A 17777-nucleotide genomic window follows, 5' to 3' on the forward strand; every position below is an offset into this window, starting at 1 on the left:
ATCAGCATATAGTCTGACACAAAGGTCTCTCAAAAAACAATGTCAAGTCAGATTGTTATAGGTATATGACTACTGTCAGTTAATAACTACATTTTCAAGACTACATCATGGACATTTTCCCCTTTCTGGACACAAATTATGCATCATGTTAAAATACATTTACTGCCTAGTCACTATAAAACAAAGCTCAAGTGTCTGGTTAGTCTGGTTAGGAGCAAATACATTAACTGCATTTTGTTAGAATGAGTCTATAGAACTAGTAAAATGTAAATTAGATTACTAGATGAATGCACCAGATGAAAATGAGAAGCATTAATAAATATTTATCATGTGAAATAATGACACCTGCCTGACCTTTTGATGTTTTAAACAATTCTACCACTTGCACACAGCTCTTCCTAAACTTTAATAAAAAATGCTACATTAATGTAACATTGTGTATCTGTATACTGAAAATAAAATGTTGCAGATGTCAGTTTATACTGGTATCTTTATAAAATCTTAATTCAAACTAGTGGTATTGTGGCTGCATGCTTTGCCATTTCTCCTCCATTCATTGCACTGTTCTGCAAAAAACTCATGGATTGCTGCTGGTTTCTTTCTGTACAATTTTTTCTCAATAGTGAAGGTCCCATGTTTACCAACATTAACATGATTTAGAAGGCATAAGTATTCCCCCTATAATGTGCACCTTATGCATTTCATACAGTATAAACATGTAGATGGTCTACAGTCTAGGCTTTAAGACCTTGTATAGTCTGTTCCTCAGATCTACCAAATACAAAATGCAATACTGCACTCCACACCATCTGCAAAGCAGAGCAAAGGGATTTATTTAAAATTTCTCCTGGCCTGCCTTTAACTCTTAATAACAACTTACATCTGCATGAAAACCACAGTCTTACCACTGCAAAATTCCCACAGAGTTACTTACAATAAGTCTCCCCTGTATCTAGCTATACAGCCTAACTACAGAGTACCATTTTATCTATTTGTTTTACTTAATTTATTAACAGTTTAGTAAAAATAAATATCAACCTCTGGATTAGATGCTACACCAAGGCCTCATCCTGAGGTGGTGATAAGAAAGGATGGATGAAAAAGATCCTATGGTACTTATTGAAAAGAATGTGGTATTTCCCCAGTGCCATATACAAATTTCCACCAGGTAATATAAGTATCACAATGGGCGTCTCCTGAAAAGAAGTCACTGGCCTAATGGTACTATGAACAAAGTATAAATAATAATAAAATAATAAAAATAAAGGAAATAAACTATAAAATAAAAAAGAAACAAATACTGTTTTTATTAATTCTGCATGTCTTTATTTAGTTGCGATTCTGGAGCATGATGTTCTTTTGAATGAACAGAAGTATAAGCATTGTCTTATCAGCTTATGGATCAAGACCCATTTATACTTTCATTAAAAAGACAGGAATAAAAGAATAATTTGAGGAAAGTGGTCGTGGGGTTCATAAGATGCCGAGCCATATTCACTCTTATGTAGACATGCTTTGAAGTTTTTGTTACCATTTTTACACAGTTAATAGTGTTTATATCCCAAACAGAGTAGAGCCATACATGACAACCCTAGTGTGAATTTGTGTCTACCCATCCGGTCATCAAAGTACACCTTTTTTCAGAGAAAATACTTGCATCTCTAAGGCTTGGTATAACTAATGTTATTGGTTATAATTTGAGCTACATGGTAATTTCTAACTCTTGTGGTACAGATGCCCCTGATCAAGAATCCATTTTCTATAGGATTACACCCAAAAGCCATTGTTTTATTTTAAGAAAAGCTATGAGCCGTAAGCAAAGTACAGTATCCAATATTTAAGAATAGTTCAAATTCATTGTTTGAATAACTTTGCAATACTCTAGCCTGATAGAAAACAGTCTAAGTGTATAGTTGAAATCAAATTAATCATGAACATCACGTTAAACAAGCTACATTAACAAAGGCAGTAGTGTAGTAAGGAAATTCTCAGAATCGGGTGTTGTTTAAGCAAGTGGAATGCCACAGTAGAGTAATGTAATTACAATTGTTTTCAATTCGGTCTCTCTCTCTATACTGTGTAATTGTATAGTTCACTATCCTTCAGCCATAAAAGTATAAGCACAAACAAATGTTTGCATCTATGTTTATCAAGTAGGTATACTGACATTAAAAGACCATTTTCTGGCACAACACTGGGGGTGACTCATCAAATAGGCCATGAGAAATATTAAGACTAGTCTTGATGACTGGATGGCTAGATAGAAATTCACACTAGGGTTATGATGTATGGTTGTACTGCATTTGGGGTATGAGCACTATTAAGTGCTAAAAACAGGTGGCAAGAACTTTTAAGCATGTCTACATAAGTGTGTATATGGCTAAGCATCTTATGAGCCCCTTGATCACTTTCTAGTATTATTCTTATATTCGTATGTAAAGTACAAAAGCAAAAAGCATTAGCAGATGGAAATAATATATTAAATGCAGCAATGAAACAATGTCAGGGGTACAAATAAAATAGGTGAGGCAATATGCACAGAGCTACCATGAAAGAATAGCTGACATTAATGGAGTTATGGCTGACATCTGGAGGAGGTAGCTCAGGGCAGATATGCACTACAATCTAGATCCCGTGCTCACTTTATGGTGTGCTTTTCTCAGATGCATGTAACCAAAGCACTGTGAGTCTGTGAAATCAATCATAGAGCCAAAGCTGCATGTAACAGAAATCTTTGCTTATCATGCTTGAAGTTCTCCAGGAGTCTTCCAGTGCAGAAGGTTTTGGGGAGGGTAAGTATCCAGTCTCTGCAGGTTATGTTCAAGTAAGAAAACAGATCAGTGCCACTAACTGCTGCTCAGCTCACCTTGTGTTGGGGGTGGGGGTGGATGGCAGATGTCCTTTACTGCCAAACATTTATATGTTTGGACCTGGTTCACATAATAGTAAGGTATGTGTGGAAATCTTTTGAGTGCTTACATAATGCAGGAAAAAAGGCATGGTTAAGCAGTGGTGTAGATGGCTGCATCACTTTTTATATACCATAATGTTATTAATACATCAAGACATTTTGTGCTGACATGGTAACCTAAGAACTTGAGAGAAAATCTTGGAAAATATGGAGTAGAAACTTCAGCCTAACATTAATAACAGTATCTGCATTATGACATCAGACACAATATTTAATAGTGTATGATTTGTACATTAAAATTACTGGGAAAAAAAAAACTTATTTCCCTGTGTGCACCTAACCAATCACATTCTGAGGCTGAGAATAGTGGCACTTTGCATGACTTTTATACGATCACACATGCTTAATATGTGTAGGTCTGGCATAATGTGACTGCAGTAATCATAACTATATGTAAGGGTGCTTTGGTGGCACAACCATGCTGAAACAAAATTATTACTGTGACTGTTTCCACATGCAGTGGTGCAACAATTATCACACTCAGCTTTTGTGCAGAAGGCTGTGGGTTCTATTCCCACAGCAGGTTATCTTCTGAGTGTGTCGTCCTTTAAATGAGACATTAAACTGATGTTCCATCTGGTAGCTCAAGTGGATATAAAAGATCCCACAGCACATATAAAAAAAATAGGGAAAGTTCCCCAGTGCCCTGACCAAAATTCCCCTAGTAGTGTAAATACCACCCCAGGTGTTACCTGAAAGAGGCCAGTAGCCTGGCGGGACTAACCTGATCAACAAAGGATAAATAAAATCATGCACATTGCAGAAAATGACTTTACAAGGAATAAATCAAATTCCTTATACAATCAAGAGTTAAAAAAAATAATATTGCCTTTATCAGGTGCGTTCAACAGAAACAGAGCTGAACAAATGTAACATATGCAAACAGATTCAATAAGTAGTTGAGCATGTTGAACTATTACCTTTATATCTGACATCCACATGCAAGCTGCATTTAATAAAATGCTCATAATATAGTAATCTGTAGACTCTAGTAGTATCACAAACATAGAAAAATATTTCTAAATAGTTCATCCAGCTTGTAAATATTTTATCACTGATGGACATCCTCAGTTTGGAGATTTCAGATGAGAACATATTTGATATTCTATGGCACTTTAGTGACTAAGGGCTGCATAGCATTAAAGTGAGCAATACTGTTGCATCACAGTAAGAGGCTTTCTGGGTCAGTTCCGAGCATGTGTCCTTCCTCTGTGGATTCTGCATGTCTTCTTTGCATTTGTGTGAGTTTTCTTGGAGTATTCTGATTTCCTCCTACACCCCAAGGTCATGTGGTAGGTGGATTGGTGATACTAAATTAATTGTGTGTGTGTGTGTGTGTGTGTGTGTGTGTGTGTGTGTGTGTGTGTGTGTGTGTATTGCATAGAAGAAAGGCCTGGCAATCTATTTCTATTACCTAAGTGCCTAGTAAACTGTGGACGGTGCCGCTATTCATAGAGAAACTACAGAAGTTGGATGCAATCTGACAGTACTGGATTGGAATGGACTTTTGAATACATCTCTGCCTTACATGAGTTACACAGTATTATGGACAGAGTTAAATGGATATGAAGTTTCAGATGTTTCAGGAAATATCTAGGTAGATTTTATCTTGGTCTAGCTGCGACTTATACTTGAACACTGAAAAGTATGAAGGAGACAATGTTATTGTACTTTACATGGTCTATTCCCAGTCTTATCCAACAGTGATGTATATGTAACCCTTCATGGTCTAGTAATCCACATGGATGTCAGTCAAATGTTATTTTACCTCTTTCTGCTCTCTAGTTTGCAACTGGTACTATCCACTATGAACAGAGACATGGAAATTTAAAAAGTACACTGCTTATGTTAAAGGATTTGGTTGTGATCTTTATCTACTGAAAGATATCGCAAGCAGGTACTGTTTTAAGTCAGCAAATGGGCTCAATTCCCTCTGTGGTCAGACTAAATGGTTGATGACCGATGGCCTTTTTTTGAAGGTTGGCACTGCAGCTGTATTTTTATCTATTCAGATCTGTCCTGATAAGTAGGCATTCAAGGACACTTTCAAGCTTATGTAATCATTCCTGCACTCACCACTGTCATGTTCACCAATGCACATTCCCTTTAACCTGTAGAGGGAAACCATCTCTGTAACTTCCTCTGATATGGACACAGTCTGATGCTCAGCTCAACCATACTCTAACTCAAGCCCAGAAAACAAATAGTGATATCAAAAGTAATAAACCACTGGTCCAACCATTAGAATATGTTTATTAGAAAACAACAAAGCTTTCAAGCCACTCAGGACTCTTCATCAGTGTTACACTTGAATGCTTTGTTATTTTCTAAGGTATGTATTCTAATGGTTGGACCAGTGGTTTATTACTACTGATATTGCATTTTTTGCCATTTTGGTCCTTTTGGCCACCTTTCTGCCTTTTACTTTCTTCAATACAAATAGTGCAGATGGATCCCCTGGCGTAACACAGATTTCCCATGGTACATTCAGTGAATAAGGCTAACACAGTGACACAGTGATAAACATTGTCATCTCAAAGCAAATCCTTCTTCAGTTCAGCTGATAGTTGAACTAACTGGGGATGTCTGACTTCTGAAGGATTATTCTTTTATTTATTTTACACATACACACACACACACACACATATATATATATATATATATATATATATATATATATATATATATATATATATATGCCTTATGCCGGGGGCTGCCTAGCTCCACAGATGCCCAGTTTCAGTGGAGGCCTAAGAACACTATTTAATCATTTGAATTATTCAGGATCTTAAAGTAGGCAATATGAAGTCTGAGGGAATCAAACCCAGGTTAAAAAGGAGAAGTTTATTTACTGTTCATACCCTTCTGTCTACGCTAAAATGGCACACATTATAATAAATGCTATAACTCTACCAGAACACCATACTAGAGATAATCTTTTATCAAAACGTGAGGAAACCAAAGATCACCATTACAAGAGCAAGAATTTTTATTTGCAGATAATGTCTCTGAAAGCAATCTGGCAAGACTGTCATAGTTCAGTAAGGACAAGGAGAGCATTTTAGTAAGGTCCTCGGAATGTCAATGGCTTTAGTGTTACATCACTGTTCCCCATGCCATTCCAGGGCCCTGCAACACATTGCGTCTCAGTGTGTCCCAGGGACAGAAAACCTTGCTGTCTATTATGTTTCTTAATCCATTTCCTCCTTCTTAGGTCCCCTAGTTTTGTACTGAATGATGGCTACAGTATGCTGAAGGCACAGAAGCACTTATCATTCATTTAGCTGTCATTATATTCCTGCTGTAGAATAAACTTTGGAGTATATAAGGACTATGCAAATGATTAAATATAGTGTAAGATCAGAGCACAGATGAAGTTTATTGTAGGTATTACTGTGACCCACAAACCATTATTATGCAGATATGTTCAAAGCAACTCCTTTAGTATATTTTAAACAAAACATACTGCGTCTCTAAACTTCCATTTCCTTCTCTTACCTTGAAATAATAATCATGCTTATAAAGTTTGATTTCTGTTTTATTTTGCATCCTGCTAGCTGTCAGGCATAATGCATTCAATCTAATGTCAAGTGTAAGCTAATATCTATTTCGGTGTTTATTACATTTAGATTTCCTTCCATGTTATGAAACACACCTATGATATTTTAAACTTTGTGAGCTACCAGTTTTTCAGGCATACCTTATTGCTCTGTATCAGGGATGCCATTCCTTTTCTTTGTCATCATTTGGTAAACTGCATGGTGTTTAGTTACATGTAGGCCGCATTGCATCTGTGTCAGAAGGATTCCATAGTGATAAGGCAACAGTCTTTTAATAATACAGTCTGCTGTCTGGAATAATTTGTCTTCATCTAAACAGTTCTCATGCTATGGAAAACTTTAGAACCGACTAACAGAACACAAATGGGCCCAAAGTAAAAATTTGTTCATACTAGCATTTCTCACACATCCATTTATGAAAAGCATCCAGTGTTTTATTAATAACCTCCATTTCCTTGAATTTTCTTTTATATGCTGAATTTTCTATCACTTTCATGAGCACATAGTTAATGCTGCTCATTGTGTTTGTTAGTAATGATTATGTCTTCCAAATTGTATATGTCTACTGCATGCCTAAGGTAGTTTAACTACATATTGTTTAAGTACATTTATTTAACTCTTGTTTTAGTTTTCCTTGCAGTTATATAATATAGCTATTAATCTGTCCTGATAACTCCTTAAAAAGAACCTTTGTTTATTGATTTGTTTACTAGGGTAGATCAGAATCACTAATTCATGTGCAGCTCTTACAGATTCAGCATAGGAATACTGTCAGGTTAAATGGTTTAATCAGGGTCTCACAGTAAGCAAATGGTGAGTAAAGGAATCAAACCCACAACTACAGGAAACAACTCAATAACAGCTCATAATCTTAATCTGCTGTGCTGATTGCCAGACTGTGCTGTTCATTAGGACTAATTATTAAGTAAAATAAAACACATAATATGAGCACTTCTTTTGAACGTGATACCATCAAGACTTCTATCCATGTGTTGTATAGTGTCTGAATCACTTAAACAAGCTCATTGTTCATAAGTAATGTAAAAGTATGAAAGACAATGCTCAAATAACATGTACAACATAGTTTATATATTTGAAAACATTACTTTTTAAATATTTGGTACTGTAATTACAGCTGAATGAGAGACCTGGCTTGAAGTGATATTATTACACACGCTGTTGATTTAACAAGCATTCTGCAAAGCAAAGGAAAAACAGTACATTTTAATTCAAGGAATACCTTCATAATCTTGTATATACTGTATGCAATATTTTCCTATGCATCTTGAGTAAATAACACATTGGAAGTTTAAGCTGCTGTAGCAACATTAAAAAGCTATTTTAAGGTTATATTTCTCACAAGACTTACCTGTTTGAAGAGAAATATTGGCCATCACCCCATCTCTGTCAGATAAAATTCTCAACTGATACCAAGTTCCTGGTTCCAAATCCTGGAGTCTGCAGCTGTAGAACTCTTTAGGATCCATTAGAGGAAGAGATGAAACACAAACTGTAGTCCATGAGTTCCTAACACTGAACATGACACTGAAATTGCACTGATGTCCAGAACTTGTCCAGTTGAGATGAATTGAGTCAGTAAAGGTGTAGTTTTCGGTCAGATTCACTGTGCATTTTGCAGGTTCTGCTGTAGTATACTAAAGCAATATGAACAAAATGCAAAATGCAAGATGCACAGTTAAAAGGCATATATTAGATAATAAACAATTTTGTTAAGGCATAGATTACTCAGTTTACTGTAGTAACTTGTATCAATCATTTTTATTTCAAATATCGGTGGAGATATGCTTAAAATGATCTGTTGCTAAATACATCAAATAGTCAGTAAATCAAGAAGCAAAAGTAAATTAAGACAAACAGAATAACAAAATTAGGGGTAAAGGCACAACATGTATTTGACATGTATTTGTCATAAATGGAGACATTCAACACTTTATTAAGGAAAACATAAAGATATACTGCTTTGCAACTCACATTTATCAGGCTTGATGCCGTCCATAGTATTAATAATCCAGTTTTACATCTCAGCATTTCGATTACATTAAAATAATCCTTGTAAGGTACGTTAGAACTTTGTAAGCCCTCATTAGCATTAAAATAGTGTTCCGGCAAGTGCTAGATTATAAATACTTATAGTAGATTTTACTATAAGCAATACGTTTAAATTTGGCAATAATTCATTAATATTTGCAATGATGGCAGACAATTGTATCTGGTTCTTTGTAATAAATCACGTAAATCCAGGTTAATTTCACCAATAATATCCATTACAGTTCCAAACATGAAGGTCTTATCTTCAGAGAAGAAACTGAACCACAAACCAGGGAGACTGTGCTACTAACAGTGTTCTGCAATTCCCACACTACCATTCTGGGACAGTGTCTACTGAACTCATTTCATAGACTTCCTCAATCAAGAGTGAATTTCCTCAGCTCTTTCCAAATTATTAATCCTGACCTGAGAGTCCAAGTACGACCTCAAGCCAACGCCTTGAAACAAGAAATGCATACCCTCGATACAAAATCTAAAGTTCTTGTTTCTGAAATGAGGTTTCCTTAAAACTGAAAGATCTGATCCATCAGCAGTACCTCTTTCATTTCCTTCATGTTTCAAGTTTCTCTCCTTCCTGAATTCTAGGTCTGTTTTGATATTTGTGTATGTCTGAACTCTGCCTTCTTAAACTATAATGGCTTTCACTTTTTTCTTACAATGGCCTGCACTGGATTCCCACATATTCTTTACAGTTCTGCTTTCCTTTCCTCTTCTCCACCCTATCTTCCTTCCTCTGTCATCAACCTTCCCAAGGGAGTGTTCTCATATGCCTCTGTACTCAGACTATATTTCATAAATGAGGACTTCATAAAGCTGCCTGTGTTCTTAATCTAGCACATTTTTTAGTCTATTTATTTGTATTTATTTTATATTCAGAAAATGTGTCCAACCCTCTATTTGTATACACACATCCACAGCTTTTCATCACCCAACTTGCAGATTTTATAGGCTGTCATGAACAAAAATTTCAATTGTACTTTTAGTATTACTGTTCCGGTCTTCTCTAGTAATCTAAGAAGTGCATATTTATTCACATTCAGCAGCAAACTAATTATATATTTCCAAAACCCAAGGAAGTATTTCAGCTCACTAAAACTAATGTTTCAGATCACAAAAATATTAAATGTTTTTTCTTCAGAGAATCATCAGTTACCACAATAGCTAATCTTTTCATGACAAAAAATCCTGGATACTTGTTTCAAAGCAGCAAATACAATTTCTGCAGAGAAGTCCAAAATTAAATAAAAAAAAAAAAAAAACAAAAAACATTATGTTGCTGTCTGATATAAAGCTCAGAACTGTTCTTTAGATTTTGCAGTGCTTCTGTTACTAATACCGGGCAGAGAAACAGAACAGTTAGAGCAAACCGGAAATAAATGCTGGGAGTGACCGGATGCTGTTTAATATCTGGCTCTGTTCCCTCTTCTAGCCAGAATACAAGCATTTCCTCTCATTTTAACTAGCCTCACTTCTATTTTATCAAGAGGAAAAGGGCTTTACACAAATTTTGTCTGCACTAATTTAAAAACCTCTCATTCCCTGTATATTTATTTACAGTGCATAATATTTAAAAAAACACCTGAAATATTCCTACCATGAAGAAACTGTGCACTCCCAACACTAAGTGACGTCAATCTCTGAAATGTAACATGTAGTAGTTTGCATGGAATATACACTAAATTATCATTTGGCTTTCTTTGTGGAAAATCAACTTGTACAATGTTTAAAGGGGTACTTGCTAGCACAGAATATATGGAAAGACATCAGTATCTTGTTATTTTCATTAAAAAAACCTAGTACCACTATTTATGCATTTCCAAATTTTATGGAAGCAAATTAAACCATTCATTACTCATTCAGTCAAAACCTGAGTCAAGTTAGCATATACTGTACTTAGAAAACCAGTCACTTTTGCAGCCATACTTCTTGACTGTCTCCTTAGAGCAGTACTTCTCTTTCAGTCTCTTTATTTACCTGCTGTCACCCTCTGTATTACCCATGTTTTATGCATATTGTCAGTGTAACAGATTCTCTGCTTGCCAAACATCCAGATTTAACTTCAGCAGAAGACATCACTAAACTACATTTTGTGGAAGCATTCTCTCTCTATTACAATGAATTGCTCAATGGTTTACTTATTAGTAAACTGATTCTATACGATACCATCTCAGAACCATATAAATTATAATACTCATTAGCAGAAACAGTGTGGTAGCTTTGATATCACCACAAGATATATGCTGATCAGATTTTCCTTGGAAAAGAGATCAGGGTAGTAATTAAGCTATGAAGGTAACTGTCCTCCTTCAGTTTGTCTGTTCTTGAGTAGTGTTGGAATCCCTTCTTTTGCTGCATGTATATCACAGGTTTTGCTTACATTTGAACAATCTGCAAAAATAGATATATTTTATCCTTCTGGCCTTATGTAATGTCATTTATGAGGATATTACAAGCACCAAACCTAGTAATGGGCTTTGTGATAATCACCTTCTTTTCTTCAAATTGGACTGCATTTAGCATTACTCTATTCAACTTATTTTGCCTGTGCTACCAACTTAAGGCCTTCTCAGATGCTGTTTTATCTGTTCACTAACCTTTTGCATGATGCTTTGTCAAGAACCTTGCTAACATTAGACTCTGGCTACAGCCCCTATCTGCCGACTACCCTGCTAGTGTCATAAGCAGCAGCACTGCCAGCATGCGTACGCCTCATTTCCATCTTTGTATTATTTCAGCCAAACCACAGTTCTTCAAAGGCTAACTATTGGGATTTAATATAAACCATATCCAATAGGTAGGCGGGAGAATGAATCCTAACTGAGGATCAGGAGATGTGAAAGTGAGGAAGGTAATAAGAACTCTGATGAGGAATTACTTCCCAGTAAGTATAGTCAGTGCATGTAGCATAGTTTTACATGCAGTGGGCTTAGAGTATTCAAACAACTCAACAAAACATACTATATGTTTTCAGAAACCTCGGGATATGATTTCAATTTGTGTTAGCATTTTCTTATTAGGGTATGATACAACAAGTCAGAAAGTGAGGATTCTTATCTTCTATAGTGGTGTTACCAGTAGTATCTCACATGTTTCTGGACTGATAGCACTTCTTTATGGCCTATTTTTTCACAGATATAAAAGAAACATGAGTGACAGATATACAAATATGCTGATGATTGCAAAATGGGTGACATATTTGTTTGAATAACATGGCAAACATCTGACTAGCTTGGCATACAAAACATTCACATTTGATGCATTAGTAGGGCCCTCAATAATAATAATATCAATAAATTTAGGATCATAACACATGGTCAAAAGCACATAGATTAGGATTACTAAAGAAACAGTGAATTGATAAAACATGATTAAATATCCAGAAACAGTGGTAGACAACATTTTAACTTTGACCAATGTATATCAACAAAAGTCAGAAAAGTGTATTCTTTAGGCCATCTAATTCTAAAGGGCATATCCAGTCACTCCATGGAGATGAATGTACCAGTTCATACCTCACTGACAGACTGCATTTTTAAATGCAATGATGCATTTTATATCCTTCAAATAAGCTAGCTGAAAGAACTTGAAAAGGTAAAACAACTCATTATTAGGAAAAAAAAACACAGGGTTTCAAAATTTAAACTATTCAGAAAAACTTCAGGAATTGTAATATTCAGAAACAATATTCTGAGTTTAACCCTGCAGAATCTTTTCTCTTAAACTGTACTAAATGACAATTAAAACTTGTGATCTATAGTTTATGCATTCTGAGAACACATTAGAAAGCACACACACACAAATTTTCTTAAGCAACATATTACAACTACCTCCAGTCCCAAAACTAGGGGTTTTGGAATCATAACAATGGGTGGTAGGCCCTGGACAACCCAACAGATTTTTTGTATTTGTAGCACTGGTCTGTGTGTCACTGCATGAATAGTACCTGTAAGCAGAGTTTTGCATTACCATTGCAATGTGTATACTCCATTGTCAAACAAAGTACCTATTAAACAAACAGTACACCATGGCATAGATATCCCACCTTATTGCTAGATACTGTTGCTCTTTTTAAATAGCTGAACATATCATTTCTGCATTGCTCAACTTCCTTCTGCTATAGCACAGGATTGGATAGCACTGTCTCCAAACTTACCTCTGATGCATTGAAATATAAAGTAAACTATTTAGTAAAATCAGGAGTTAGTACTAGTGGTTAAAAACAAAGGATCTTTGAGTTCATTAAATGTTCTGTTTCAGCAAACCATCGAACCTTGTCAGGTCTGTCAAAGTAACAGTTGGAAAATTAAGCGTAAGCTTTCTGTAGTACCCAGCTTGTCCAAGGAAAGTTTAACTTGTCATTAATAGCAGGTACAAGCTAGTCTTTTATGACCTCTAGTTGTGATGTTATCACACCTGTGCCTATAAGTTATCCAAAGTAGCTGCTTTCCATCACAATCAGTTTGCATTTTGTGAGCATTTTCAATCAAGCTTGTGTATCTTATGGATTTTAACACAATTTACACTTTAGATAAGTAAGAATCCTGGTCCTCTAACTAAATAAACACTTTATCCAGGTATGTAAAGTATGTCATAGAAAAGCAGGAGTGAAACATCAGCTTCTGAAAGGTAGCTTGTACTCCATGTAAATCAAATGATAACTCTGTATTCTGGAATAAACCATCAGGAGTTACAAAGGCTTTTTTTTGGCAGAAAGGGTGAGTGGTATCTGGTAGTATCCCTTCCTCATATTTAATATTGTCATGTATCGGCTATCAAACTTTGAAATGCTACTCTGTTTTCTAGCACCATTACTGCAGCTGACACTAGTATTGGGTGAGGAACCAGCACTACTTGCATTTTAAGTGAGCCTGTGACTCTTCAGTTGTTCCTAATTTAATCATTTTTAACTTCTCCTACTAACTGTTTTTGTGACCGTGGTACTCTGTAAGGTCTCAGTCTAAGCTTCTTTCCAGGTATCAACTCTAAGTTATGTTATATTCTGTCATCTTAGCTCTCCCAAAAATTTCTGAAACGTTCCCTTTCTCCTTAAGATAAAAAGTCTTACTTTCTGCTTTTGTACTTCTTACAGAAATTCTTCTAGCTGTATTCAAGTAGAGACTTCTTGGTCTCTCCTTTAGCAACTTCAGCTGACAAAGTGTCTGTTAAAATCCCTGCTTCCTGACATGGCTTCATTACGTTAATATAGTTTCCTGTCTGTTTAGTCTTATATTTTACTGCACTTGTTTTTTCCATTACTTCACATAGCCCCACCATTTGTTCAGAAATTTGTTTTCCTTAGAAGATGTTTATACTTTTACATACTCTCCTGGGTTAAATTCTTTAAGTGGGACATTCTTATTATAAACACATTGTTGTATTTCATGGGCTATCTGCATGGGTTCCCTTCATGCAGTCATTACTTGTGGGGAATACTTGCTTTAATTTATCCTACACATGAACAGAGTGTTCTACTACCTATCTGAATGGTGATTTTCCTCATCACAAGTTTCCTTAGCAATGTTAAGCAGATCTCTCATGTTCTTTCTCTACAAAAGTTCAAAAGGAGCAAACCCAGTTGAACTTTGTGGCACTAGTCCAACTGCAAACAGGAAGTGAGGTAATAACTTGTCCCACTTTTTACCATCTGCTTCAATAAATTATCTTAGCATGGACTCCCTACTCATCAATCAGTCTAAGGATACCAGACTGATGTCTTCAACTTTTTGAATTTAGAACACTGATATAATGCATGCAGATGCCATGACATAAACTGAGTACTTTTCTCATTAAGCATCTCCAAAAGGATACTCACTCTGGAGAATAACTACACCGGTTCTCTGGCATTTGACTTAGCATTAGCTTTGTGTAACAGCTCTTCTTCTGGAAATTAGAGGGCTAAGTCCATTATGACTTGTATTTACTGATAGCCATTCCTGCAGTTTACTAATGGCTCTAAAATATCGATATCAGTATGTTCACTGATACTAGGCACTGGGATCAAAGGAATTTTATACACAGGATGAGAGTGATGTATTCTGGCATTTTGGACAAGACACACAGACATTCTCATAATACCCATCCAGTCAAATCTGGTTAACACTCTTATCTTAGTTTCCTCTGCCCCCAGGTAACCAACTAACACATGACAACGGGCTAGCATCATTACCCATGTCATTTCAGATTTTAGCATTAATAACTAATACAGAAGTTATTCTCCTTCCTTACTTACTGTATATAAGAAGTTCTTTTTAACTCAAAATAGGGGCATGAGGTTATGGGAACATCTTGCTCACAATCGTCCCCTGGCCTATAATCTTAGTTGTGTTATTGCTTGCCCTATTTAAAGCAACATATTTCCTTTGTGCCTGTTTAAAGTTTAGGTGACTTAGTTATAAGTCCACTAACTCAGGATTTCATTTTACAGTACCCAGCAAATACTGATAATGCACCTTCATCTACATCTTCCCCTGCAAAGGAGAACCCTAAATAAAAAACTATTTCTGCTTTACTGTCTTCACTGCTGGTACAGGCCTCCAGAGCATTCTTTTACCTTATATGTTACAAATCCATTATTTTAGTGGAAGTGGGTACGTCCCTTTCACTTTTGTTTCTTTCTCTGCAGTGAACCCACACTACAAAGGGTATGTCAGAACAACATTTATTAGCAGTTTTATTTTCCTTGGTTCACAAAATGCTGCTGCTTAGAGATCATCTTCACTTGCATTTTCAGTTTTAAACGAGCAGAAAAACTTCAGACTCGGCATTAGCTTGTTCATTTCACTGTCAATATTCACTTTGTTCTAAGGATTCTCACGCAGGTGCTTTTCTTTTTCTATATTGCTCTCAGTTTCTAAGTGCCTATGTTAACTTTTGCTTTGTTTGAGTTTTCACTCTAATTCCTGTCCTAGCAAACACTTACAGGTTTGGATTTATGTTGGTCTGCCGCTGGGGCATGCTTTTGATAACAGATATGTTTGTTTGTTTGTGTCTTTCGGCTTTTCCCGGTTAGGAGTCACCACAGCGGAACTCCGGTCCACTAATGATTGGCAGTAGATTTTTACATGCTGGCTTGCCAGGCCTAACGCACAACCTTAAACGAAGGAACGCCCATTCACGCATGTCACCACACCGAAGACACTTTAATTGAGAATCAAACGGGCAACGTCTAACTGTGAGGCGACAACGCTACCTCAGCACCACCACCGCAGGCCTTTTGATAACAGATATAATCATTGTAATTTTCTAACCACAACATGCTTCCTAACGGTTTTGATTCTGAATCTCTGTATAAGTGTCAATGCCTTGCTACCCCTACCCCATTCTTATATGAATGGATATGTCAGCACACAACACTATCTTTTGATTCTTTTTTTCTCCGGAGCTTTCCATGGAGTTTCAAAATGGGGAAATATTTTTTAATATTATATTATGAGTCAGTTCGGGGATTACAGCTACAGACTGCCTGAAATTCTACTTGTGTTGGGAATGATAACCCTTCTCTTTTACTGTGAATGCATATTAGCTCCACATTTTAATTGTTACTAATATTATGCTTGCACACAAGGAAAGCTTGACAAAAGGAAATTGTGCTCCCAGAATCTAACATTCCTTCCAAAAATGGAGGTCATTTTCCTAGCATGGTTGCTATACAATGACACAGAGATGACCTAGTTATCCAAGCTGTAATTTATATCATAATCCATTGATACAATTTCATCTAAACCGCAAGTTTCAGTTTCTACAGTCCTACTGTCAATATTTTATTCAGTATTAGTAACACAGAACTTAGAAATTGCCCCAGTCTTCAACATATGTAACAAATTAGCAACCTCTGTGTTGGTTTTAGATTCAGGGAAGAAGGTACATTTGTTACCCTATTTTTTAGAGACAGACAATTCATTTTTTTTTCTTAGAGACAATTCATTTCTAAGCATTGTTGCATTAACTAACTGCTCCACTAAAGTTAATAGCTTATTGCAGTTCTTGGGATTGTGTCATTAGTGCTGGATTACAATAGGAGCAAAATGAAGGGTTCCATGGTCAAACCGGGTCTATATTAGAACACCAAACATTCAAAATGTCGAGTGTTCTAATATCGAACCCTATCAATTGAAAATTAAAAACATTGAACATTCTGAACAGCGAATTTTTTCACTGTTCCAACACAACACAAGCACACCAAACAAACAGCAATCCACACACATGCACCTAAACTCTTACACCTAACCCTACACTAAACTATACATACACCACTAACTATCCACTTACCTTAACCCAAACCCTAACCCTAAGGTCCGTCAATATCGCACAGTCACCTCTCCCGTGACCTAACCCTAACTCACTTACCCTGCCCTAACCCTCATGCCCACACAATCGCACACTTACCTGACCCATGCCCTAACCCTAACTCATCTAACCCACCCTAACCCTCATGCCCACACAATTGCACACTTACCTGAACCCGACCCGTAACTTTCCACCACAGCGCTGAAAATACCAAAGCAACAGAAACGGACAACCAAATTCTTTCCCTAGGAAAAAAATTTGTTATTCTGTTTCTTCGATATTTTCAGCATCGATATTAGAACACTCGACATTTTGAATGTTCAGTGTTCTAATATAGACCCATCAAACCAAATATATAATTTACTTACAAAAAGTTTTCTTTATTCATCACTATCTATTTTAGTTAGCTTACACATTGAACAAATGAACATAAGAATCTCTCACTTTTTTTGTTAAAAACAAGTTAAATGAAAGGCACTGTGAGTACCTGTTACATATGCTTGCAGTCTCTGCACTTGTGCAGGTGCAGCATGGGTCAGTGCTGCAGTGCTATCCATGTATGAAAGGCACTGTGAGTACCTCTTACATATGCTTGCAGTCTCTGCCACTTGCGCAGGTGCAGCATGGGTCGGTGCTGCAGTGCTATCCATGTATGAAAGGCACTGTGAGTACCTCTTACATATGCTTGCAGTCTCTGCCACTTGTGCAGGTGCAGCATGGGTCAGTGCTGCAGTGCTATCCATGTATGAAAGGCACTGTGAGTACCTGTTACATATGCTTGCAGTCTCTGCCACTTGTGCAGGTGCAGCATGGGTCAGTGCTGCAGTGCTATCCATGTATGAAAGGCACTGTGAGTACCTGTTACATATGCTTGCAGTCTCTGCCACTTG

The 17777-nt window shown here is 36.4% G+C and overlaps 1 protein-coding gene across 3 annotated transcripts in view; it reads right to left on the reverse strand.

Annotated features, from left to right (window-relative positions):
• PTPRB (protein tyrosine phosphatase receptor type B) overlaps positions 1–17777 on the reverse strand; it is a 796390-nt gene that overhangs the window by 365648 nt on the left and 412965 nt on the right. For 2 of the 3 annotated variants that reach the window (XM_044057004.1, XM_044057003.1), the window contains exon 4: positions 7901–8186. In XM_044057004.1, the coding sequence (XP_043912939.1) occupies positions 7901–8186 (286 nt within the window). Of the gene's footprint in view, positions 1–7900; positions 8187–8523; positions 9641–17777 lie in introns of those variants that run through there. The other variant, XM_044057005.1, reaches the window with a different exon arrangement.

Source organism: Protopterus annectens, chromosome 15.part0 (assembly GCF_019279795.1).
Source record: "Protopterus annectens isolate FY-2018-M chromosome 15.part0, PAN1.0, whole genome shotgun sequence".
NCBI lineage: Eukaryota > Metazoa > Chordata > Ceratodontiformes > Protopteridae > Protopterus > Protopterus annectens.